This window comes from Mobula hypostoma, chromosome X1 (genome assembly GCF_963921235.1).
Source record: "Mobula hypostoma chromosome X1, sMobHyp1.1, whole genome shotgun sequence".
Classification (NCBI taxonomy): domain Eukaryota; kingdom Metazoa; phylum Chordata; class Chondrichthyes; order Myliobatiformes; family Myliobatidae; genus Mobula; species Mobula hypostoma.
The window spans coordinates 36,208,523-36,236,362 of NC_086128.1; the positions used below are offsets into that span (position 1 = coordinate 36,208,523).

General features: G+C 35.4%; 1 protein-coding gene across 5 annotated transcripts in view; it reads left to right on the forward strand.

The window, feature by feature from the left end:
- Positions 1-27,840, forward strand: part of LOC134340362 (V-type proton ATPase 116 kDa subunit a 1) — a 59,098-nt gene that overhangs the window by 7,830 nt on the left and 23,428 nt on the right. For 3 of the 5 annotated variants that reach the window (XM_063037526.1, XM_063037521.1, XM_063037523.1), the window contains exons 5-14: positions 1,347-1,475; positions 10,378-10,481; positions 13,392-13,518; positions 14,590-14,672; positions 15,952-16,045; positions 16,900-17,112; positions 19,822-19,972; positions 20,067-20,206; positions 20,734-20,894; positions 21,581-21,671. In XM_063037526.1, coding sequence (XP_062893596.1) covers positions 1,347-1,475; positions 10,378-10,481; positions 13,392-13,518; positions 14,590-14,672; positions 15,952-16,045; positions 16,900-17,112; positions 19,822-19,972; positions 20,067-20,206; positions 20,734-20,894; positions 21,581-21,671 — 1,293 coding nt within the window. The remainder of the gene's footprint in view (positions 1-1,346; positions 1,476-10,377; positions 10,482-13,391; positions 13,519-14,589; positions 14,673-15,951; positions 16,046-16,899; positions 17,113-19,821; positions 19,973-20,066; positions 20,207-20,733; positions 20,895-21,580; positions 21,672-27,840) is intronic. The other 2 variants (XM_063037524.1, XM_063037525.1) reach the window with 1 other exon arrangement.

Consider the following 27,840-nt stretch of genomic DNA (forward strand, 5'->3'; position numbering starts at 1 on the left):
ATCATGTGAACTGCAAACCTTACAGGGTATTTTACAATTCAACATCAATTGAACTCATCAAATAATTGCTTATATCTTACGTTCTGTGCAGGATGTAGTGAAATAAAACCTATTATTTCTTTTTTTTCCAATATTTTTATTGATATATAAATTGCATGAATACAAATACAAAATTCATAAGGATACAAATAAATAATACGAATTACATTACATTTAAATCACAGTAATATGATCACAGTATCCCATATTCCAAATCAATCATGTAGAAAAAAAGATTGAATTGTGAAATGAAATAAAGTAAAATTATTGTATTTTATTAAGAAAAAATTTACCCCCCCCCACCAAAATGAGCTGGTTGGTTTACAAAAAAAGAAAAATACCTTACCATATGATATAATAATGGCTCAGATCTATACTTTAATAACAGTTCAAAGATTATGAAAATAATTCAGAAAGGGTCCTCGTAACATTAGAAAATCATGTTTAGAATCAGAAATCGAACAATGAATCTTCTCTAGATCAAGGCACAACATTACGTCAGATAGCCATTGAACATGAGTGGATGGGGCGGCCTCCTTCCACTTGAGCAAGATCGCCCTCCTGGCTGTAAGAGACATAAAGGCCAATACCCGCAAATTAGATGGCTTCAGTTTTGTAGCACTATCCTCAACAATACCAAACATGACAGTCAAAGGATTGGGCTTAAAGCTGACATTGAAAAGTGCAGAAAAAGTTTGAAATACATCTTTCCAAAATTTTTCAAGGCTCGGACACTTCTTCTCATGCACAGTTTTGTATGCAACTAGATGATAAATCCCACTATAGATCTGGTGCAGTGGCTCTTAAAAATAAAAGCCTGGTTGTCAACTATCAAATTGGGTGCATTCTGGTGTTCAGGTGATGTTAACAGTAGTAATGGAACTTGAAGATTTTGTTATTTTCTTCCCCCTCTAGTGTATTATTTCAGCTGGTGGCATAGTGGCATCAGCGCTGGACTTCGGGGTGAGAGGTCCCGAGTTTGAATCCGGCCAGCTCCTTTGCATGCTTTCCATCCTTGCCTGGGATGAGTGTTGAGCTAACAACTCAACCTCATTTAAAAAAAAACCTGGCGAGGGATGGGCTCCACCAGCTTTCAAATGCCCAAGACATGCCGTACGAGGAGCATACCAAAAAGATCGGTGCGAAAAGCTTGTCATGACGGCGCCCTTACGACTCCACCAGGAGTTAGAGTGTATTACTGGAATATAGTTCAAATTTAAATGGTGCATTGCTACTGGGCAACCTTATCTCCAATGTAAAATGGTTTAATTTGAATTAACACTGACATTTTTTGTAATGTTTTTCAGGCAACCTTTGAAAAACTGGAAAATGAACTGAAGGAAATTAATACTAACCAGGAAGCATTAAAACGTAATTTTCTAGAGCTGACTGAACTGAAATACATCCTTCGTAGAACTCAGCAGTTCTTTGACGAGGTCGGATTATTGTACATCTATCCATTTATATCCCATTCCTCCTTGAGGATTAGTTTAAGCTTGCAATGCATGCTTACATCACGGTTGGCCTTCAGTCCATGTTTCTAGTTTGCAGGGTCACTTTAAGAATGCCCATTGCAAAAAGACGTAATATTCCATACCAAGTACATCAAAGAATTCCTAAAATTCATTTGTATGCTGATTTGCCTTCAGCACAAAAGTGCATGATTTTATATTTAGCTTATTTGCTTCTCAGCCCAATTACCTTTAATCAAAAATCTCTTTTAATACTATTTTGAATTGGTAATTATACTGTACTTAAGAGAAATTGATGGGGTAAGAATTAATGCTGTTTTAAGCTCTTCAACTGTTCAATGTCCAAGTCTAAACTTGGGTGTTACTTGTGCTGAATGGGCAAGTGTACTGAATATTGCTTAACTTGTTAGAAAATTTGGATCAAATGTATACTGTACCTATTGCTGCACTTCTTTAAAACAAAAGCGTCTATCTTCATTCTCTGTACATCCGCAAAAGCAGGATGATGGTTGATGCCTTTCTTCATACTGCCTGTAGAGCAAGCAACTCAGCAGGTTGCTGGCTATTTATGGGAGCAAAAGACTTGTCAACATTTTGGGTTGAAATCCTACATCAGTCCCGATGGAGGGTTTCATGCTGGAACATCAACAATTCCTTTCCTCCTACAGATGCTACTTGACCTGCTGAGTTCCTCCAGCAGATTGTTTATTGCTGCAGATCCTGGTATCTGCAGTCTCTTGTGTCTGCCTGTAGATCAACATGTTCCAGAGTGGGACTAGTTCTTTCCCCCCTCCCTCCATTCCTTTTGAACTTGTTATCTCTGAATGTGAAGGCTGATCTCACAAGCCCAGATGATCCTGAAAATGAACACTAAAGCCTTGAGTGAAGCAGTGGGGTAAAATTGTGAGAGGTCAGAGCCCATGAGAGCTTTCTGGGAATATTGAACTGGCCCTGTCCCCAACTTGCTGTCAGAACATTGAAGGCATATTAAAATTCAACCAGCCAATATGTTTTTTGCATGCAGCTAATTATAATCTCTTAACATAATGATTGTAAAGTAATTTGCATTCTTTTTATCCTTGTAGCTCTATAAACTGTCTCTTAAAGTGAATGGTCTCAAGGTCCTGCACTAGCTGTATGCTGCAATACACTTCTGCTTTTGGAGCCCATTGGGTGTCCAGTAGCAGTTAACAGTTGAAAATTTGCTGACAGAGCTTAGCCAGTAAGTTATGGACTTCAGTATCAGTACAAGAATCCTGATATTTGTGAGAACTCAACCTGAGAAATACTGAATGTTTGATGTAGGGCTACTGGCTTTTACCAGCAAAATCCTGGCCATTATTTCTCTGAATTGTATCTTGTCATATTGAGTGGCTAGATATTCCCACTTGAACATTATTGCCAACCCTTTGTCCAAGAACTTATGAACAGTTATAACCAAAATTATCATTGGATGTCACAAAAGGAGGTTATTTTTGGCTGAGGAATGTTTGAAGAACATGAACTACGAAAAAGTGTGAATGAAAATAAAAAAAATTACTGATGCTGCAATCTGAAATAAAAGAAAATGTTGGCAATTTTCAGCTGGTCAGGTAGCATCTATAAACAGAATATTTCTGATGAATGACCCTTCATCAGAAGTTGTTTTTGCACATCTCCAGTCATTGATTTGAAATGTTAAATGCTTCTCTCGCCACAAAATTCTGTCTGACCTGCTGCGTATTCCCACCATTTTCTTTGGCTAGAAGTAATGACCATTTGATCTGTTTGCAATTAAAGTAAATGAACTGGCATACTGTTTTGCCAGGATGTTTCTCAGTGCATTGGTGCATTAATCTTCTGGATCCTCTACAGTATAAAATACAGTCTACCCCTGGATTTTCATTGATCGTGGATTCCAGCTAATATTATTGATCAAATAACTCAAAAAAAACAAACAAAAAAAAGCAGCTAAATTAACATTGTAGAAGCAGGTCATTATCAAGCAACAGGCATCTTAAGTATTCTGTTGTGAAATTTTAAAAATAAGGAAGCTAAATGACATTTTACATGTTATGAATTAGTTAAAAACCAACCTACACTTCGGTCTCCCATTCAGCTTTGTATGTTGCTCACTGCTTTTTGTAGTTTTGAGATGTAGTGCATAAGACTGACATGCACATTTGAAGAGTTTAACACCCTAATGTCACAGGGAGTTCACCTGTGATTAAGATAAATACTGACATAGATCTGCACAGTAATATGCAGCTGCTAATTTGAAAATTATTATATATATCGTGGTTCAGTGTTTTGTTTTTAACTGAAAATCCTGAAAATAGATTGGAAATTGGAAATTACAAATTACAGATTTTCAAACTGTGAAATTGCCTTTAAGGAAGCAGGTATTTTTCCTCTGTGTATAAATGTGATAGATCTGGCGGTTGTTTTGGAAAATTTCCATTTTTCAGCTGTTCAGAGTGTTTTTAACTGCAGTTGTTTCTGGCTATAAATTTTGATAGATTCTGAAAACCATTTGTGAGTGAGTGCAAAATAGTTTACTTGTTATGCAGCATTCCATCTACTATGGGGTAAGGCTGAAGGAAGAAGCCAGGACAGATGAATATGGCCAGGCTTGATTGTGAAATCCAAGGCTATTTGGGTTGGGGTGGGAACAGCTAGTATAATAATTGTTGCCCAGGTAGAAATATAAAGGTCACAAACGAGAAAATCTGCAGATGCTGGAAATCCAAGCAACACGTGCAAAGTGCTGGAGGAACTCAACAGGTCAGGCAGCATCTAGTGAAAAGAGTAGTTGACGTTTCAGGCCGGGATCCTTCCTCAGGAAAATTTTTTTTTGGCAATTTTCCAAGTCACCTGAAGACTAGTTTCCAAAGCAGAATTTTTTCAACTCTCAGCTAACATCTTATCTACAAATTTGCTTTTTAGTATAGCCTCAATGATGTATGTATAATGAAATCATGGTTCTATTTTGCCTTCCTGTGGAGTAAACTGTAGTTAGTACAACCTTTATGTTGTTCGCATATCATGTTCACATATCAACCTGCTCATTACAATTTTTGGATGTGATAGCATCAGAATACATTTTATTTCCTAATGTTAGCTCATAAGATTTGATCTTGGCATCTTTGTTTCTAATATACATCCTCCTTCGAATATTTCAACTGCAGAATCCTATTGTACTTTGAAACAGTGTTTGAAGTAGAACTTCTGATTTTTTTCATTTCGAAAATGTTCTATCTTTGTAGAGCAATCAAGTAGAGTATTCCTCTCTAAAACTGGGTAGCAATATTGAACTTCCAAAAGACATCTGAGGAAAAATGCCTGTGAAGAATTTTATCATTGTGATCAGTGAATACCATAATTTATTGATTTAATTGAGCAGTACATGTTTTCAATTGACTTTTGGGATGATCCTTCAACAAAAAATTGTATTGTATGTACTCCTTGTAACAACTGTAAAGCCAGTTTAGCTGGCCAGTGAAGGATCAAGAATATGTTAATCATGTTTGTCCTTTTCCCAGTCTTCTGTTTCTTAAAAATAGGTAGAACAGTAACAACGGAAGAGCTAAGTTTTGAATCATTCAGCGTAAGCAGCATTCAGTGCAGGAATCTAAGGAAGACTGGAAAAGTAACAGTTAATGGCATGCAGATTCCCATCCCTCCCTCCCATCTCCAAGTTCCCTGTGAATTTTTTTTCTTTTGCTTTCCTATTCTGCTTATTGTTTTGAGTGAACTGTCGCAAACTTAATTTGTGTTTTTTTTTCTTGACCATTTTGGAAAAATTCAGGACTGTTTCATGGTTGGTCTCCAATAAAGAACCATGCATCAATAAGTTTTTTGTTAACAGGCATCTCCATTCCTGCACTTTGTAAGCTAGTTAATAATTTGCATTTAAAGATAAATCGATAATTGGCTAATTACAATGCTTTTTTTTGGTATAACTATATTGGAACGTGGGGCTTAATGGTGGAGATCAATCTCAGAAATGGGGGTTGTGATGTACTCTGCAAAGATATTTTAAAAACTTCATTGAATGATTTACTGTGCCTTTCAAATTGGCTGTTTGAGACTAAATCCCTTATGCATGTCCATTGCAAAGTCCTTGAATAGTTTTGAATATCTTTACCAAATGGTCTAAAGTAAATGAGTATTCTCTAAAGATTATACCTGCCTAAATCTGTTTTCCAACTTTGCATCAAATAGCTCTTTTCAGCCATTTTTTTTACATTTCTTCCTGTTAAAGGACAAAATTGTTCCTCTGGCCTAATGACTTTAAATACAATCATTTTGTAAAAATGCAGCAGGGATTTAATAATCATATTGACATATAGTTGGTTGTATAGCCTTTGCTACTTAGTTATAAAACTGCAGTTTAAACAAGTGCCTCTAGCATTTGTTGAGCTCTTGCCATAAGATGGATTCTTGCCTCCCCCCCCACCCCCCCTGAAAAAAGATGTATGGTAAACACAGTTTCAGTTTTGTTGAGTATTACAAAAACACATGATAGTGGATTTAGCAAATCTATACTAATGAAAAACTTAAGCAAGGCTTATAATCTGCAATATGAGTAGCATAATGTTATCTTTAGAATATTTCAGCTAAGGTTCTAATGTAACATGACATTGTTACTGCATTTGCTTTCTATTTTCTCAAGTGCTTTTCAAAATAAATTGTCTAGGTGAACTAATCTGTCTTTTTCTCTAAACACCTGGATCTTCAAAAAGGATTAATTTATCTATGCAACAGAGGTATTGAAATTAGTCATTCAAAATCTAGTGCACAGTGCTAACACTGCACTGTTTGCATTTCAGATACATGGGCACTGGTCAGATCCTAGGCACAATAGCTTGTATATACTTGTGTCAAAAGATCCAAGATCAACTGGGGCACTTCTTTAGTTGTCCTGAATTACATAGCGAAAGAATAATATTAGCTGTCTCAGCTCTTTGCTGGTATTTTGGAGAAGACCAATTCAGGAATTTCAGATCTATTGTATTTTGGGGACGGATTGAAGAACTGCCACTTCACCTTGGGCATTAACCTGCATTAGTTTGTAAACCTTGCTAATTGACACATGCTGGTGGATTTGGTATTCTCTAAATATCTGGAGTAGTTTTAATTGGCTTTATGATGCCAACTTCTAGACTAACAGGCTTATGTTATGGTTGTCTCAATTTAGAATTAATCCTTAGTTACTTCAGTTTTCATAGAATGTGTATGAGGGGCACCTGCTCTACTATATAATTTAGTTTGATCTTAAAAAAAACCACCCATTTTACAGTACAAGGCAACCCTTTTCTTGCCTGTAAGTTTGTTTTGAAGATTTTGTTGTCATGAATTTAGGAGTTGCATTCCACACCTTTTGTAAATTTGTTGCACATTTGTTGACAAGTCATGTGTCATTCAATATTAAACTTACAAAAAAGCCATTGAATTCCTAGCTCCAGTTTCTCATCAACGTTTTTTTGAAAGCTTGTCAGGTTTTCCTGAAAGCTCTTGTGACTAGTTGGTAGAGAGACGGGCAAACTCATCTTTATCTCCTGTATTTTCATTCAGCTATGATTGTTGGAATGAGAGTCCTATTGCTCAGAAATGCAAGATTCATATTGAAAATCAATGCCTTAGGAAGTGGTGGTCACATGGATGGTGACAGATAGCTTCTCTGAGGCTAGAGTTGAGGCTGATATTCAACTTCAAATTTGGATGTAAAAATTGGGATTGATGGTTGGGACCTGTATAAAGAAATAGCTTAATATTTGGTTGTATTTAGTTAACAGGATTCAGTGTTAACCTGTGCTTTGATAAACATAACATTTTACTAGTTACATGTATTGGATCTTCAAGTACCTTTTTCACAAGTTTTTAAATAGTCTCAATTTTAAAACGCCAAGTAAAACAATGAAATACACCAGAAATATGGAAAAAAATCAGACTAACCTCACTGATTTCCAAATCATTTCTTTGCATGCCAAGAACACCTTGTCATATTCTTCCTCTGACTCAGGGTGGACCTCAACATTTTTGTCAACAGCTTAAAAGGCTAAAATTAATTTCCCATTATATTTGTTAAGTCATCATTTCTGCTCATGGCATGATGACAGATTCAAACTGTATAGGCGATTATAGTTGTCCCATTCATTGCCGAAATCTAGCTATCATCAGTATTATAAACGCTGTTCCCTTTCTATTAGTCTTGCTCTTCCTGTATTTTAGACATGATGACCAGTAGTTCAACACTTTAGTTGAAAGCCTTCTTGAAATCAACTATGCCAAGATACAAGTGCAATTAACTAATGAGTTTGATGCTAATAGTTGCAAATCAGGAAGATATGTGTACTGATTAAAAAAAATAAGTTTTATTTTTCCTTTTTTTTAATCTTATGGGCATCACAAACAGAATTGGAAACCTTAAATTACTGTTCTGATTGTGCAGAGGCATAGGTAACCCATCTTAGTGATTTCCTTTGCTTAACCGGTCAGAAAAGGGGCAGCATTGTAGCTTCGCGGTTAGTGTAGCACTATTACAGTGCCAATGACCCAGGTTCAATTCTGCCACTGTAAGGAGTTTGTACGTTCTCCCCATAACTGTGTGGGTTTCTTTTGGGTGCTTCAGGTTCCTTCATATTCCAAAGATGTACAGGTCAGGGTTTGTAAGTTGTGGGCATGCTATGTTGGTATCAGAAGCATGGCGACACTTGCAGGCTGCACCCAGCACATCCTTAGACTGTGTTGGTCATTGATGTAGGTGACACATTTCACTATATGTTTCAATGTATATGTGACAAGTAAAACTAATCTTTATTCTTTAAAATCAATTGGGGTGATCATCAAAGTACCTGGACACTTTCAAATTAGGCTTTTTGCCAGTTTTTGAACAAAGATCTATTTTAGCTTGCAGTTTAATACTATTTCCAGTATTTATTTTCAAAAAGATAGCCACAAATCTATTACATTTAATGGTAATAAAAATGGAGTGGTTGCCAACTTCTAATTTTTTTTCTCAAATATAATTATCCAAAATTATTTTAATTGTGTTTTTGCAGTGGTGGAAATTTAGGATTAGAAAGCTTGTTATTGACAAAATGGAATTATTCAAAAGTAGAATCTAAGCTTTAAACTGAAGCTTCAGGTCAAAAGATTTTGGGAGGGATGCAAGATCTGCTTCATGCTTTTTTCAAGATGTAGTTCCTTTTTTCAAAAAAAAACACAACAACCAAGATTTGAGAACATTTAGATCATCAATGTTTAATGACCAAATGCAGTGATTCATAATTTACCTTGGTTCATAAGAAATTTCCTGTTGACAGCTTTAATTTTATTTTTAAACTCTTTTGGGGTTCAGTTCTGATGATTCAGTTGTGATTTGATTGTGTAGGTCACACTAGCAAAGTAAAAAGAATTTACTCTGCATACAAGATGCTCATCTTTCTCTGATCCAAGAAAGACTTCTTGATAACAGCATAGCTTTTATATATTTAAAAATAAACAGACTGAGTATAGACCATATGCCCCTACCCCTACCCGAGCCTTCTCCTTTTATCAAGGTCATGGCTTTTCTAATTTTGCCATTTTCCTTTACTGTTCCCATCTTCCTTGGTCCCTGGATATCCATTTAAAAAGTGGATATAATTTTAACAAATATCGTAATTATTGTGCATTCTACTTTATATCATTGCTTTCTGATTTTTTTTCAGTTATGGATAAATGATATGCACATGACTTTACTGGTAATCTTTTAAAAGTCTACATTTAGTATTCGTTATGTCTGAGTACGCTGCAAAGCCTCATAATTACAATTAAAGCGTAAATTAATAAAGTTGACCTTAGGGAAAATTAGAACACGTACAGTAAAGCAGCTGAGAGTTAAAGCATGTTGTGAGAACAGAGTTGAAGATGTTTCCTAATACATTTTGTGATGCTGTACTGAGCAGTAGCAGTGTACATGTGATCCAGAAGTGCTAGAGGGAGAACTTGAATCTCTAATTCATTGTTTTTCCAGTACTTTAATTATTAACAAACATATGTATCTGGACTTCATGCAAACAATTTCAGATTATTTTTCTTATAAAGTTTGGCCAGGTCAATTGCAGCTACATGTTTCAACCCATATTTATATCAGTTTTATCATCAATAGGTTTGCCCTATGTTTTAAATGTAATAGGAAAGAGAGAATCAGAACTCTAAAATGTACTTGTACTGACGCCAAAATATTAGAAAGAAGTGTTATCATAACTTAAATTGATGGTCTTTTTCTTTAGATTGCTATATTTGATATTTTGACTGATCTCTACACTTTTGTAGAAATGGGATTGTAGGGGATTCCTTCAATAGATGGCTTCAACTATATGAAATAAAGGCACAGATAAATGGACATTTTTTTGTAAAATGTCTTCCACAACGGCATTGTAGGCATTCTCCTATGCAGGATGCATGTTTTTTTAAATCTGAAGTATTTCTTTCACAAAATGCAGCAAAAACATTAAAATATTTTCAATAATTATCAAGCAGTTGATACTATGTCAGTATCTTTTTGAAATCAGTAAAACAAATTTCCACTTCTGTGGCTCTCTAGCATGCACATCTTGGCGATGGCATTTTGATCTTTCTGATAGTCTCATTTGAGATCTTCAGAAATATCCAACTTGCTTGAATGAACTTGCTCTTCATCTGTATTCATCAGCTTCCTTGTTCATCTTTGCTTTTTCTCTGTATTCTCTGTATTTTCAAAGTTTAACGTATATTGTTTAAATAATTTTTTTAAGTTATATTTTAATTTAATTTTCACCTTTTCCTTTTCTCCTGGTTCCTGGTTCCCCTGCATGCCACTAACTGATTTCATAGTATGTTAATTGATTTGTGAATTCAGGCTGAATTGCATCATCAGCAGATGTCTGATCCAGACCTACTTGAAGAATCATCTTCTCTGCTGGAGCCAAGTGAACTGGGACGTGGTACCCCCCTCAGACTTGGGTAACTTCGCTTGCTATCTAAATATTTTGTGTTTCTAACTGTAGTTCCAGTCCTGTGAAGAAAAATGTATGTTAGAATTATTTATTTAAGAAACATGAATAATAGCAAATGGTGGCAATATTTTGGTTGTAGAATAATTTAGACTGCAAGTAAGAATTTCAGGTGATTTGAATCGGACATAATGGTTAAGTAACTAAAATAGTTGACCATTTTGCTTTTAATTCTAGCTCTTTTTTCGCTCGAAATAAACCTCAGAAGTTAAAGCCATTAAGTCACTGGTCATTTTTTTTAATGACACAAGTATGTTCAAATATAATATCTGCAGCGTTGCCAAATGTGCCTTAAAACTGAAAGTTTTCCCAGCTGCTTCTTGGGTTAAAGTAAAATAAGCCAAAGCTAGTGATATTTAGGGATTGGCAGATAATTGTTTTAAGAATTTTAAGATATTTAGCAATGCAGATAGGTTAAGATAAACAACTAACTTATTTAAGTTGCATCATCACCTTTCCACTTTTGCTTCATCTCTGTAACTTTCCTAACCGTAGTTTTTGTGTATTGCTCTATATTTATTTGATCGTGAGCTGCCCATATGCAGTAGAATTTCCTCTTTTCAGACCAAACATTTGATCACTCTGCTGATATCGCCTATGGATTTTTAAAAATCATGATGCAGCATATTTTCTTACTTTGAAGCACTCTTTGTAATCGATTTTGTGAAGCACTTTAAGGTGATTAAATAAGGAAATAAGTTATATTTGATTGTTAATTTTCTTCTAGGTTCTGCAGTGGGTAGATGTGTGTTAGGTTCAGTGGTTAATGTAGTCTAACCAAACTTGGGGGTTGACGTGTAAACAAGTAGTGTGCAGGATGCAGATAAATGTATACTTCTTGTTCTTGAGGAAATAAAATGGAACTACCAGATTGAGACTAGGAAGGCTTTACTCAGGATCAAGCATCGGTATTGAAGTTAACAAAGAAGTTGAACAAGTTAGTGGTTTTCAGGCTATTTTGAATAGGGGCCAAATACTAGGCAGTTGAAATGTATTTTCCTGGGCAAATGTAGAAAAAATTGGTGTTGGGTGCACAAATGGAGGAAGCACAAATTCAGAGGAGCTTGTGAATCTGTACTTTATGCTGTGGTGCACGAATATGCATTCACAGTCTTAAATTCTATGTAGATTTTGTAGATAATTGAGTGGACCTATTGCTTTTTGTGGCTTGGTAGGTTATTCCACCCCTAATCCTCATGCATTTCCCTACTCAAAGTTGTGTGAAAATGGTGAACTGTTTGAATGGAAGGAGAAGCGCAGGATGAGGATCATTGCAGAGGAGTGAGGGAGCTGTACTGGAGATCAAAATTATTGTGGGATGGGTGGGGAATGTTGATTGAGAAGGAGTGTGAATAGAGAAATGAGGCTGGTGCCTCACTGGATTTCAAACCATATGTTAGAATTTGATGTTGTGATGTAGTCTTTTATATACCTTTCTAGGTGGCATAATGTGTATTTTTTCCTCATTTCTTTCTTCTTCCTCCCCTTCCCCCCACCATCCACCTCCCAAATAGTCTTTTACATTAAATTGCTTCGAGTTTGAATTGGGAAGCTATTATTATTTTTCTAAATTATCAGCTGGTGCATTCAATTGTTTACCAATTTCATTTTTACTACAACTTTATTATTTTGCTTTGGAAAATTCGAAGAGGCCTGCATAAGCACAAGTAAGATTTTGTAAATGTCCACATATATGCAAGAATTAAGTACCACGTTATAAAACATATTTCATGAGATTGGTTCAAAACAAGATGTATTCATCAATTGGCAAAGCTGAACTATTCGATACAGTTGGCCCTCCTCATCCGCGAGTTCCGCATGCGCGAATTCAACCAACTGTGAATCAAGAAAACCTGGAAGTGCTCTTCCAGCACTTGTTCAAACATGTACAGACTTGTTTTTTCTTGGCATTATTCCCTAAACAAAGCAGTATTACAACTATTTTACATAGCATTTGCATTGTATTAGGTATTATAAGTAATCTAGAAATGATTTAAAGTATACGGGAGGATGTGCATAGGTTATCGGGATCGGAAAAAAACCAGAAGTTCTCTTACTGAGTAAGTTGGAACAGGTTCATCCGATATTATTTAGCGTAAGTTAGTCAAACGTTTGCCTTGGTATATCGTATATATTTGACCTTTCTATGCATATAAAACACTTAAGAAACGTATGTTTCAGTGCCAGGCTTGGGAACGGAAATTCCCGAGTTCGATCCAGTGACAGACCGCTCCTGAGCGCGCTCTTCATCCGTGCCAGGTTGATCTGGAGGATTAAAAAACCCAAAACCCCATAATTAAACCACTGCGTTGCTGAGTAATAATTGTAGCTTTCATCGGGGCAGGGCCTTTCTCCCTTTATCCTTTAAAATTGTTCCAATCGTTGACCGACTGTAGCCTAACGCTTTTCCAATGACCGATGGCATTTCATTTCACCTCTTTCCGATCGCTTTATTATTTCCACTTTATTTTAAATTGTGATCGTGATTATTTTTGTGAACAGAAACACTGCGGATTCAGAGCTCCGCCGCCGGGTCCTAATGTCCACCGCACTGAGACAGGTTAAATAAGGTTCGGGGTTCCGCTGGGTCCTAAGTCCACCACATTGAGACAGGTTGAATAAGGGACCTGAGCATCTGCGTTTTTTAGTATCCGTGAGGCGTCCCGGAACCAGTCCCTCGTGGATAAGGAGGGGTGACTGTATAATGTTCTTAAAGAAGCCAAAGATAGAAAAAATAGAAGCTAAAGTTTGGAAAAAATAGATATGATTTGTTAGGTATAGATAGTTCACCATGAATTACTGTTTATATTTTGCAAATGTATGTTATGTAGCTTGTGACCATACATATTCCTATGTATAGCTTTGTTGCTGGTGTGATAAACCGAGAAAGAATCCCTACTTTTGAAAGGATGTTATGGCGAGTATGCAGAGGAAATGTTTTTCTTCGTCAAGCTGAAATTGAAAATCCCTTGGAAGATCCTTTAGCTGTAAGTAATTTTAAAAAATGACTTGTTCCATAACTGACTATAGAAATGATACTGAATTCAAATAATTGTCATTGCAGCATTTATTGAGAGATACAGCCCATGTGACCAGTTAACCTACTAATTCCTACGCTTTTGGAATGTGGGAGGAAACTGGTGCACCTGGAGGAACCCACACTGTCACGGGGAGAATGTACAGACCCCTTGCAAACAGTGGCAGATATTGAACCTGGGTTGCTGGTGCTGTAATAGTGTTGTGCTCACCAGCATGCTACCGTGCCACCCAGTTTTAGTTCCAATAGGATTGACATTTCACTCCTAGGAATAATTGAATTTAGATGCATGCTGTCTTGAGGGTATGCACAAGCATCATGTTGACAACCAGTAGCTTAATTGTGCCTAATAAAAGGAGGTAGATCTTTGCTGATTGATATCTACAAGTTTGTTTTGAGTTGCAAAAGCAGATAAATGATATGTTGTGTACGTTATCAGATAGTGGAAACGCCAATCTGTTATACACACTTCACATTTTATCAGCTTATGGTTTTGTTTTATAATTTTGAAAAAGATAGATCAGCTTTATTTGTCACCTGTACATTGAAACATCAAAACATATGATGAAATGTGTCTTTTGTGTCAATGACCAGCACAATCCAAAGCTGTTGCTGTTTTTCATGGTTATTTTGAATATTTGAAACAACAATATTTTAAATGTATGTCTGTAGACTCAAGGAATGAATGTAGTCCATAGAATTAATCTTGGTTTTGTGTTCGATAATCTATTTTGTGTTTAAGCACTATCTTTATATTAATTTTCTAATGATGGGTAATAAACATGGCTTGTATTGCCAGTTGTTTTATTATAAAAAGCTTATAGAATTAGTAACTACCCTAATGTATAAAGAGGACAGATAATACAAATATTCTGCTTGTCATTTACTGTAAAAGTGTTTAAATGTCCCTACATAATTTATCAACATATTATTGCAGTAAATGAAGTGTGCAATAATTTAAATGTTTTGTAATCCTAATACAAGAGATTTCAGCTGAATGTGTTCACCATTCTTTTTTTAGGGTGGTCAGGTGGACAAGTCTGTTTTCATCATTTTCTTTCAAGGTGACCAACTGAAAAACAGGGTGAAGAAAATTTGTGAAGGGTGAGAATAGTAATTTTGTTGATAATATTCTGCGTATGTTTAATTCCTGTTGCTTGTAAATATGGCACTATATCAGTTATGCTGTAATGACATCTAATTACTTTAATGCCTGACATTTGTCAGTAATTGTCCTGAAGCTTGCCAAATTCATGATTTGGAGGTCTTGGTTGATGACTTCCCAAACCATCAACCTCCTTAATTTACCAAGTGAGGTTATAAAACTGGTTCTTTGTAGCTTCACTGTAAGATAATTTATTAATTAAGCTAAAATGTACTTGACCCCTCTCAGTGGTTCTTGCTTACTGTCCAGTATGCTGCTGGCATTTAGGGCAGCAATGAAGGTCTTCCATCTCTGTCTGTCCTTGGCTCCTCAGATGTAGAAGGATTCTTCATTGCTGTTTCCTTAACAGTTTTGTTTTACCAATCAGGGTTGTTGGCCATGAGCTAAACTCCTGATCCTGGAGGACAGGTGGACCACTCTTAGTCAGGCCTCTACCCTTTGACCTGTTTGGCATGGGTGACACTACCAAGAGATAAAGCATAAAGCTCTGACTTCAGTCAACATAGCTCTCTGGGTCATTGAGGCATACAAGCCTCCAAACCATGGCAAGGTTGTGGTCCTCTTGGAGGTCTCAGTGGTTCAGAAGAGAAATATTTTTGATATCCTCCTTGCTGGTCTGCTTGTGCGTGACTTGTGTGCCTGTACAGGGCAGTGTGGTTGACAGAATGTGTTGTTCAGATGCTGGTGCAACTGATCTCCTGCTGTACTCCTGGACTTAGCACTGATTTTAGGGACTTCCAGATCGCACTGAGCTGAGAAACTGAGAACACTTTGTATCTGAAATCTCAGCTTGTCTGGTACAGACCCATTCATTTAAATTGGGTTGGAAGGAAAGAGTAAATTATGCAGCTGTGTTTTTAAGTAATTTGAATAATTTAACCTTTTAGATAAATACACTAATCAACATTCTAAAAACTTAAATTCTAAGGCATTTATTTTTAAATACTATTGGTCATTGGAGATGTTTGGAAATAATTGAAAATATATTCAGACTATTGAGATGGAATGGGGTAGGGCCATGGGTTCTATCTCATGAGGTCAAAGATGAAGCTGGTAGATCTGTGCTTCATGGCACAGCTCTGGTAGTGAGACCTCTAGTTTAATCAATACAGTTAGTATAGGTCAGTTTGGTTGGGTGGGAATTTAAGGCATGAGCCTAGTTAAGCAAAATTTGATCCATTATCAATGCTTGTGTTAACAAGAACCTTAATCTTGTAGGTTCAGAGCATCCCTTTATCCCTGCCCAGAAACTCCTCAAGAACGAAAGGAAATGTTAGCTGGTGTAAACACACGAATTGATGATCTTCAAATGGTATTGTATTCAATTATTGGGATAGTCAAGTCTCAGTTTTTGTACAATTTCTGCATGATTTAAAGGCATTTTACAACATAAGTTGACAAATACTACTTATTGCCTTTATCTGCTGAATGTCTTTGGCTTTCTAAATATGTATCAGCATAACTTTTCTATGATAGCCTTATGCTATCTTCTATATTGTTCTATTGAACAGAATTTAACTATTGCTTCATTTTTGCTTCTGCAGGTCAATTCATTGACCCAGAATTTCAAATGTCCTTAATTCCATTACAAATTTGAGTCTGTTTTACATGTTTGAAGACTGCAAGCACATTTATAATATGCCTAACTGTACATTCAATGATGTATTCAGTATTAAAAGAGCATTAAAACTACAGGCCATCCCCCAATTAAGAACACCCAACTTATGGACACCCCCTCAAATGATTGAGCTCAGAGTTTGTTCCTACAAGTGACAAAACAACTTCCCCTTTTTATTCCTCTTTTACTAATTGTTCTTTTGTGTTTTTAGTGCCATTCATTACAATACTATAAAGATCTAGTTACTATATCGACTGACTTTTGTGTATCTTTCAACTTTCTGACAAAATCTATTGATGAATGTCTGTAAGAGTAGAATCGTTTCATTATCGGGGGTGTCCTGTACTGTTTTGAGAATTAGATTACAATTCTTATGTTTTTATCTTTTTCCAAGTGTTTTTACCTTCTTTTGCTCCCTTAGCTGTGTCATTTCCTATCATTAGCTAGATGGATCCTTCAATGCAATGTAGAGTGAGTAGTTACAGATCTACTGTTCAGCGAAGATGATCAGTTCTGTATATTCAAAAATGTATTTTTCTCGTCTCCAGGTTTTAAATCAGACAGAGGATCATCGTCAGAGGGTACTGCAGGCAGCTTCAAAGAGTATTCGTGTATGGTTTATTAAAGTACGGAAAATGAAGGCAATTTACCATACCCTAAATCTCTGCAACATTGATGTCACACAAAAATGTTTAATCGCAGAGGTCTGGTGTCCAGTTTCTGATCTGGATTCAATTCAGTTTGCCCTTCGAAGGGGTACGGTAAGTCGCTGTTAATGCTAATTCAAGTTCAGAAATATACCTTGCTCATTAGGTCTATTAAACTTACCTGCTTCCTAGACACAACTATTTGTAGTGATTTGGAGATTCATGGCAAAAATGCTGAAATGGTTTCTGGAAATCAGCCTAATTTTGCTGATTTATGTTTTTCTTCCTGGAATATACTCACACTGTGTTTAATAATTACAATTAATATAGGTCTAAATTGTGATTGTGTAATTACAGTCTGTGGTCTGCTCATGTCCACACTTTCTTAGACAGGAAGTGAAATATGGATCCTGCTGACTCTGCATCATGGTGTGCTCTCGTTGCCAACTGAGCCTCTGATAGTGCAATATGGAGTCCTCTCCTTTGAAAACTTGGGACAAAGCTTTGCCAGCTTGCAACACTTGGAGACATTAAAACTGAAATAGATGTTTTAAGAAATATAAAACAATATTTAAAAATGTTAAACATTGACTAAATCAGGGGTCCCCAACCTTTTGCGCACCGCGGACCGGTTTAATATTGACAATATTCTTGTGGACCGACCGACGGGGTTGGGGGAGGGTGTTCAAGTTCAACAGTGTGTGACGGAATGAGGAAAGGTGCAGCTGACTCGTAATGTTTCATATCACTAAATTATATCGTTTCCTCTCCGCGGCCCGGTAGTTGGGGACCACTGGACTAAATAGTTTGGATTGACTTTTCTGTTGCCTAAATTGTATGCTTGAAACTAATAGAATTAGGGATTCTCCAAAATACTCTGGTTTGGGAAACAAAAAATTGTATTTGAGGGGAGCATGAAATCATAGAATGCTGGAAATGTTTTTCAGGTCAGACAGCATGCTGCCTGGCTGATGAGTAATTTCAGCATTTTTTTTTACATTTCAGTAACTTTTGGGTCTCTGCGCTTCACACTCTTAAAACTGGAGAAATTGCTGGATCTCCATCCATGTGCTGTGAAATGCAGAAACTCAACATTGGTCTGATTTTTTTTAAAATGTTTTTTCTATTTAGTCTTTTTGTTTCAACCAATTCAGCTCTTCTGGAGATGAATGGGTTGAACTTATTCTGAGCAATGATGAGTAAAAAGCACTTTGTAATTAATCCTTTGTGGTAAGTTATTTTCAAATCTTATTTCACTAATTCCAGTTATGGCTCTCTACTTATTCAAGGGAGGATCATATCTTCAGATGCTTTGTCTGTTAGTTATTATACATGGGCTATTTGCCACAATAACGGGAACAAACAAATGGGAACAAAACAAAAACCTTTTGAAAATGGATGTTTGTACGATTTTACTTTTCATTACACCTTCTGTTCTCTTCTTTCCCCTCCATTCTTTTGGCAGAAAAACTGTTAGCACCACAGAGGAGTTTAGAAACTTCACTGTGTCTTCTTAGCTTGAATGTATTCAGTTCTATATATTCAATTAATTACCTTAATAAACTAGAAGTCATTTTAGCTTTTTGTTTTAACCTTGTGTTCAAACTTAGCTTGTGTTTACAATGGCACTGAAGAAGCTATACAACCCATATCTTTTGCCCATTGATTCATAGAGAATTCCATAAGACCATAAGACAAAGGAGCAGAAGTAGGCCATTCGGCCTATCAAGTCTGCTCCGCAATTTTATCATGAGCTGATCCATTCTCCTATTTAGTCCCACTCCCCCGCCTTCTCACCATAACCTTTGATGCCCTGGCTACTCAGATACCTATCAATCTCAGCCTTAAATACACCCAATGACTTGGCCTCCACTGCTGCCCGTGGCAACAAATTCCATAGATTCACCACCCTCTGACTAAAAAAATTTCTTTGCATTTCTGTTCTGAAAGGGTGCCCTTCAATCCTTAAGTCATGCCCTCTCATACTAGACTCCCCCATCATGGGAAACAACTTTGCTACATCCACTCTGTCCATGCCTTTTAACATTCGAAATGTTTCTGAGGTCTCCCCTCATTCTTCTAAACTCCAAGGAATACAGTCCAAGAGCGGACAAACATTCCTCATATGTTAACCCTCTCATTTCTGGAATCATTCTAGTGAATCTTCTCTGTACCCTCTCCAATGTCAGCACATCCTTTCTTAAATAAGGAGACCAAAACTGCCCACAGTACTCCAAGTGAGGTCTCACCAGTGCCTTATAGAGCCTCAACATCACATCCTTGCTCCTATACTCTATTCCTCTAGAAATGAATGCCAACATTGCATTCGCCTTCTTCACTACTGACTCAATCTGCAGGTTAACTTTAATGGTATCCTGTACGAGGACTCCCAAGTCCCTTTGCACCTCAGAACTTTGAATTCTTTCCCCATTTAAATAATAGTCTGCCCGTTTATTTTTTCTGCCAAAGTGCATAACCATACACTTTCCAACATTGTACTTCATTTGCCACTTCTCTGCCCATTCTTCCAATCTATCCAAGTCTCTCTGCAGATTCTCCGTTTCCTCAGCACTACCGGCCCCTCCACCTATCTTCGTATCGTCAGCAAACTTAGCCACAAAGCCATCTATTCCATAATCCAAATCGTTGATGTACAATGTAAAAAGAAGCGGCCCCAACACTGACCCCTGTGGAACTCCACTGGTAACTGGCAGCCAACCAGAATAGGATCCCTTTATTCCCACTCTGTTTCCTGCCAATCAGCCAACGCTCTATCCACGTATGTAACTTTATGGTTTTAAACAATGTTTTCTTTCCATTCAGGAGCGCAGTGGATCTACAGTTCCATCCATCTTAAATAGGATGCAAGCCAGCCAGACACCACCAACTTATAACAAGACAAACAAATTTACTTATGGCTTTCAAAATATTGTGGATGCATATGGAATCGGAACCTACAGGGAAATTAATCCTGGTAAGAAACTACATTGAGCTGTCGATGTTTCAGATGAAATGTTTTTCAAATTTTTTATGAGTAAAGCCTATTTTTGATGTCTTTTTTTCCACAGCTCCATATACAATTATAACCTTTCCTTTCCTCTTTGCTGTTATGTTTGGGGATTTTGGCCATGGTGTTCTGCTGACTTTATTTGCTGTGTGGATGGTTTTGAGAGAGAGCCGAATATTGTCACAGAAGATTGAAAATGAGGTATTCTTTGTACCAATAGTTACTGAATCAAGAATTGTAAACTTCTGATGTTTTCTGTGGACTTGATGATAGTAATTACTTAAATGTTTTGTGTTTTTTGTTGAGTCGTAGGGTGCAGAACAGGCCCTTTGACTCACCACATTCATACTTTTGCTCATCTACACTAATCCCATTTGCTTGCATAAGGACCTTATCCTTTTTTTCTTGCCTATTTAAGTGCCTGTCTCAATGTTTCTTAAACATAATGATTAGATCTGACTCCACCATCACCTCCAGCAATGAGATCCAGATATCAACCACACTATATTTAAGGAAAACATAACTCTCAAAGTTGCATATATGTACTGAATAATTACCAGCATGTTTTTTTGTTCATCCGTGCATATGGAAAGAAGATAGAAATATTAATTCATTGGTACTTTATACCAATAGTAAGATGTTCAAGCTGTTTTCAGTTGTGTTGTGGGTAACAACAATTGATGTAGTTACTGTTGTTCCAGTTTTAATTTGAGCTTCATTCCTGACAGATCTTCAGCACCATTTTCAGTGGACGCTACATTATTTTACTCATGGGAATTTTCTCTGTGTATACGGGTCTCATATATAATGACTGCTTTGCAAAGACTCTCAATATGTTTGGTTCAGCATGGAGTGTTAGATCAATGTTTCAACCATATGGAAATTGGACGTAAGTATTGCAAAAAGACATTAAGGTTGTTTTTACATTGCTTTATTATGAATTCTTTGCGCTTACACCACAAAACAAATTTGTACTGGGAAAATATTACATAGCAATATAAACTTTTAACATTAAACAGTGAAGTGGGTATTATATGCATAGATTAATACTAGGGTCCAGAAACTTAAGAGAAATGTATAATTTAAGTTTGGTGAAACTAGATTAAAGATTTATTTAATGTTTTAATTGACAATTGTTTAGGCCATCAATAGACTATTCTAACATTTCTATAATTAGAAAGATATTAGCTGAAACCTGAAGGCCAATAACCAATTTGTTTACTTGTTTAAATAATACATGGCCCAAGTGACAAAAGAAAATATATTAAAATATCTTTACAATTCAGAGCTGACATATTTTGCATGATTCAAAAAAACCCCACAATGCTTTCTGCAAGTTATACTGTGTATAAAAATATTTAAAATTAACATTTTAATTGCTCTAACTGCCCAGTAGTATTACCACAATTATTCATTGATGTTCATAAGTATATCTTGAGATTGTGAAAGACTCCATATAAATGCAAGTATTTTTAATTTGATTTAATGCCATGAATTTTAACACTCTGGCTTTACCATTAGTGAAACAAAAAACTGCTGTTGTAGATGATGTTTCATAACTGTAATCTTTTGTAGAGAGGCAACCCTTCAAGGCAATCAAAATCTTCAACTAGACCCTGCCCATCCCAATGTCTTCAAAGGGCCGTATCCATTTGGAATAGATCCTGTGAGTTGTATTTTTATTAAAATTTAATCATAAATGGAAAATGAGTTTGGTCTGTCATTTGACTGTTTTGGAAGTGTTGAACTTGTGACTTTATGTAGTCAACTATCTGAATTGTTGTTCAGAAAATAAACTGGATAAGCTACCTTAATGTGGATGGTGCAAGAAGTGGTAAAATTTAAAGTCTCCTGTTGCAGGCACCTAGCTCTCTGACTCTTAAAATCTTTCTGCCATTTGCAAGGTTGAGAGAAAAATGCAGTGTCCTTAATTTGCCTCGATGAATGCATTTCCAACAATATTTAAGAGCCTCGATGCCATTCTTAGCAAAGTATTTAGCTTAATTCGTACCCCAATCAAGACTAAATATTTATTACCTTCAGCTCCTGTGGAAGTATGCATCATTTACAAAACACATTGCAATTACTTGTCTAGACAATCTGTAGTCTTGTTTGCTAAGAAAGTCAAGGGGAGTACGTGCAGTGGGACATCCTGATTTTAAATTTCCCCTTCAAATTCCACTTGATGCTGATTTGGATGTATATTGCAATGCCTCCTTCATTGCGGGGGCTGAAGCATTTCTCATTTTCATTTTTAAATCTTTTTTATTAATTATTATTGAGGATCAACAAAAAAATACATTAATCAAGTCAACATGTCAATATGTACAATGAGAAATTAAATTATCAAATAACTGTTTAACAAAGCTAAACAATATATCAATAATAATAAGAAAAAATAAAATGTTAAAACTATTTTGTTTTGGCAAAAAAGAACCCCTACTACTAACAAAAAAAAACCATTGGGAGTACAACCCCTGAGCTATACGCCATACAAGCTTCCATAAAAGAAAAACATCAATCCGCCAACTCAAATCCATTTAAACAAGAATCAGAAGGGAACCATCGTAATTAACTCAAATCAAATGATAGTAGCAGGCAGAAGAACCCCAGCTTTTCTCGAAGTCAAATCAAGGATCAAAAGTTCGACTTTTGGTTTTCTCCAAACTAAGACATAACATCACCTGAGAGGACCATTGTATCAAAGTGGGAGCAGAGGCATCTTTCCATTTCAATAAAATAGCCCTTCTGGCCAATAATGTAACAAATGCAATTGCATGTTGGTCTGATATAGAAATACCATGAATATATTGAGGGATTATACTGAACAAAACTGTCAATTTATTAGGTTGTAAATTAATTTTTAAAGCTTTAGAAATTGTAGAGAAAATAGATTTCCAAAACTGTTTCAATACAGAACACGATCAAAGCATATGTGTCAATATAGCTGTCTCAGTTTTACATCTATCACTCTGACTATCAACATTAGGAAATATTTTATTCAGTCTATCCTTTGTCAAATAGTAACAATGTACAATTTTAAATTGAATTAAAGAGTGACTGGCACAAATCAAAGAAGAGCTAACCAACTTCAAAATTCACAACCAATCCTCTGTTATCAAGGTCATGTTAAGCTCTCTTTCCCAATCTTGCTTAATCTTAAGTAATGGATAATTATACTGTTGTAATAGTAAATTATAAATTTTCCCATTAAAACCTTTTACTAAAGGATTCATTTTTAAAATAATGTCTAACAGGTCAGAATCTTGTATATATGGAAAATTACTTAAATATTCTTGTAAGAAATGTCTGACCTGAAGATATTGCAAGAAATGAGAGTATGAGAGAGAGTATTTAGTTACTAATTTCTCAAAAGACATCAATTGGCCTTCTTGGAACAGATCCATGAAGGAATAGACTCCTTTATTCCTCCAAAGAAAAAAAGGTAGGATCACTTAGTGAAGGTTTAAATAAATAATTTTGATAAATTAAACTAAGAAGGTTAAATTTTTTGAGTCTAAAAAAATTACGAAACTGGTACCAAATTCGTAATGACTACTTAATCATAGGATATAAATTTAGATTAGAAATTTTGGCCAGTTGTACAGGTTAAGAAGCTCTTAATAACAAAGTTAAGTAAAATTGTTTCACAGCTTTCAATTCCAAATCAACCCAAGGTGGTCGTTAATTTTTATCAGTCCAATATAACCAAGAACACACATAACGTATATTAACAGCCGAATAATACATTCTTAAATTAGGCAGAGCAAGACCTCCATCCTTTTTTACTTTTTGTAAATGATATTTTCCAATTCTCGGTCTTTTATTATTCCAAACAAAAGATGAAGTAATAGAATCAACCCGATCAAAAAAACTTATTTGTTAAAAAAATAGGAATATTTTGAAATACATATAAAAATTTTGGTAAAATCATCATTTTAACTGCATGAATTCGGCCAGCTAACGAAAGTGTAAGTGGATTCCATCTACAAAATAATTGCTTCGTAATATCCACTAAAGGAACCAAATTAGCTCTATAAAGGTCTCTGTAATTTTTAGTGATGATAATACCTAAATATTTAAGAGTCTGTAACTTTAAAACGAATGTCACCATATATGGAAGCAGAATCATTTAGAGGAAATAATTCACTTTTATAAAGGTTTAATTTATATCCCAAAAATTTTCCAAATTCATTTAATAATTTCAGTAAACTAGGAATGGATTCTTCAGGATTCGAAACATAAATTAAAAGATCATCAGCATAAAGGGAGAACTTATGAATAGTCCCATTTATGGAAACTCTATGGATATCTTTAGCTTCACAAAGTGCAATGGCCAAGGGTTCCAACACCAAATTGAATAACGGGGACTTGACGGACATCCTTGTCTCGTACCCCGCAAAAGTCAAAAAAGGAGATCTGCAATTATTAGTAATAACAGTAGCAATAGGGCTTTTATATATCATTCTAATCTACTTATTAAAATTAGTACCAAAGTTGAATTTCTCTAAAACGTTAAATAAGTATTTCCATTCAACGCTATCAAATGCCTTTTCAGCATCAAGAGAAACAACACATTGGGGAGTCTTAGAAAGGGATGAGTATATAACATTTAACAGTCTCCGAGTAAAAGAGAAGGAATAACGGCCTTTTATAAAACCTGTTTGGTTCTGAGAAATAATTTTAGCTAGAATATTTTCCAGTCGATTAGCCGTTATTTTTGAAAGAATTTTAACATCCACATTTAATAATGAAATAGGTCTATATGAAGTGCAGTCACTAGGGTCTTTATCTTTCTTAAGAATTAAAGAAATAGAAGCTTCATAAAATGTGGGAGGTAACTCTCCTAACAGAAAAGAATCTTTAAGAGTTTGCAACGTATATGGAGAAAGCAATTTTTCAAATTTTTTATAAAATCCTACAGAAAAACCATCCAATCCAGGAGCTTTACCAGATTGCATTGAAAGAATAGCTTTCTGAATTTCTTTTTTAGTGTTAGGAGTATCAAGAGTTTGTTGATCTTCAACAGATATTCTAGGAAAATCAATCTTTTGTAAAAAGGCATTCATTTTAGAAGGATCAGCTGGAAACTGAGATTTATAAAGTTCAATGTAAAAGTCTTGAAAAATTTTATTAATGTCTTCATAATTACAAGCTAAACTACCGTCTCCCTTACGAATGTTTAAAATTTGTCTTTTAGCTCTAGCTGCCTTTAATTGGGATGCTAATAGCTTATTATTTTTATCTCCAAACACATAAAATTGACTTTTCAATTTAAGCAAATTTCTTTCAATAGGATAAGTTCATAGTAAATTATATTGTGATTGAAGTTCAACCCTTTGTTTAAATAAATCTATGTTAGGAGAGATTGCATAAATATTATCCAAGTCTTTAATTTGTTTTGAAATTTTATCTAACTCTATTTTTGTCTGTTTCTTAAGCTTAGCTAAATAGGAGATTATCTGACCTCACAAATATGCTTTAAATGTATCCCATATAATCAATTTCGACACATCTCCGGCATTGTTAAAAAGAAAAAAATCTTTTATCTGAGTCTCAATAAATTTGACAAAGTCCGAACTTTGTAATAAATTTTCTGGAAAACGCCAAGGAAAGTTTGCAATACCAACATCATTCAATTCAAAAGCTAAGCTTAAAGGCGCATGATCCAAAACAACGAAAGCGTCATATTCACATTTCTGGACTTTGGACCAATATCGGAAATCAGCTGTAAAATAATCGATTCTTGAATATTTTTTGTGAACATGTGAATAAAAGGAATAATCTATCTCATTAGGTCTCATTAGGATGTAGATGTCTCCAGATTTTGATCAAACCTTAATCAATTAAAAAAGAGTGATGCTGAACAACTCGGAAGCCGCTGATTGGTTGAACTCTTGTCAATCAAACGATTTAAACAACAGTTAAAATCACCACCCATTAACAACATACATTCATTTAAATCTGGCAATAAACCAAATATGTTTTTTAAAAAAGATCATCTACATTAGGCCCATATAGATTAACCAGGACAATTTTTCTATTACAAATTGTTCCTTTAACAATTTAAAAACCTACCATTAGTATCTGACACAATGTCGTCTTGGATAAATAAAATATTAGATTTAATAAAAATAGATACTCCTTTTGTTTTATTTTGACAAGTGGCATGATATTGAAGGTCCTTCCACATTAAAAAAAATCTATTTTGATCGCCCATTCTGATATGCGTTTCTTGAGCAAAAATTATATTCGGTTAGAATCGATTAATAATTTTAAAAGTCTTTTTTCACTTATTAGGATGATTCCAGCCACGTACGTTCCAACTAATAAAGTTTATCTGTTTAACTACCATAAAATATTTTCTTAACACATAAATACATGCATACCAATGCGGGCTAATCAAAAATGGTGGTGATAAGTATAACCATATAGAAAATACGCATGCTCCGAAACTCCGTAATGGGAAAAAATACAAGAAGAAAAAAAACTGAAAAAAATGAAATTAATCCTACAATGAAACCTATAGTTCGAAACTACCCCCAATCCTCCCACCATCCCAAAAGCTAGAAATCCAACAAAGAAGAAGAAAAGGCCGGAATGCGTCCCCATAGAAAAAGAAAAAAGAAACAGAACTCCGCGAGCTGCTCAATTTAAATAGTGATTTTAAAAGTTTTTCTTAGTTCTCCCCCCGCCCCCCATTTACAAAAAAAAAACACACAGCCCTAAAATAAGAAAGCCCTGCAGAGGAAAAAAAAGATGTTTATGCTTAATCATTAAAAATAAACTGGGGAATGCAAAAACAATCTCCAAACAATCTTGATCAAAGGATATCTTCAACATATCAGAAATCTTCAAAGCTTGTTTTCTTTCAGAAAGTTATTAAGCAGACCTAATACCATTCAAACCTCGGCCACCTCCAAAATAGAATTAACGTAGTCCAATGCCGCTTTGGGATCCAAAAAAACACGTGGAGTTGAATCTTTAGGGAATAGTTTTAACCGGGCTGGATAGCGAAGTGATGGGAATAATCCCTTATCATGGGGTATCTTCATAGCTGGAATGAACTTGAACCGCTGTTCCATAACTTCCCGTGGATAGTCTTCATAAAAATGAATCTCCGAACTCTTGAATTCAAAAACTCTGTGTTTCCTTGCATATTTTATGATTTGGTCTTTAACTTTGAAACGAAGAAAACTGACCAAAACTAATCTTGGCTTATTCGGATCTTGAGATTTCGAAGTGAAAGTTCTATGCGCTCTTTCAATATCAGGAGGCTGAGGTAGAATATCAGGAAACAGAGATTGAGATAAATTAGCAAAATAGTCCAATAAATCCCCACTCTCAGATCCTTCCTTCAGTCCAACAATTCGAATGTTATTCCGACGAGATCTTGCTTCCAAATCAATAATCTTGCGTTGAGACTGTTCCAAGCGGGCTGAAATATCCGCTATCTGATGCTTCAACTCTTTAAGCTCAGAATTCAAGGAAATAATATTTTCCTCTACGAACTGAAAACTCTGTGGAAATGACTTCATCTCAGAAGTGATATTATCTATTTTCTTGTCGAGAGCCATCAACGCATGTTCTAAACGCTCAGCCCAGACAGGCATATCTTCTGATTTTTCTTTTGAAGTTTTTCCCTTTCCATTGCTAGATTCAGAAAGCTGCTTTCCACTTGTTAAAGATTGTGACATAATGACAACTATTCCCCTCTAAGATCCGACAAATAAGTTAAAAATTCAGAGTTTAAACTGGGGAAAAGGAAGAATTAAATGCAGCCACAGAAATTGTGTGTTACTCCATTAAGCAGCAGGCAGAAATCCTAAAGCATT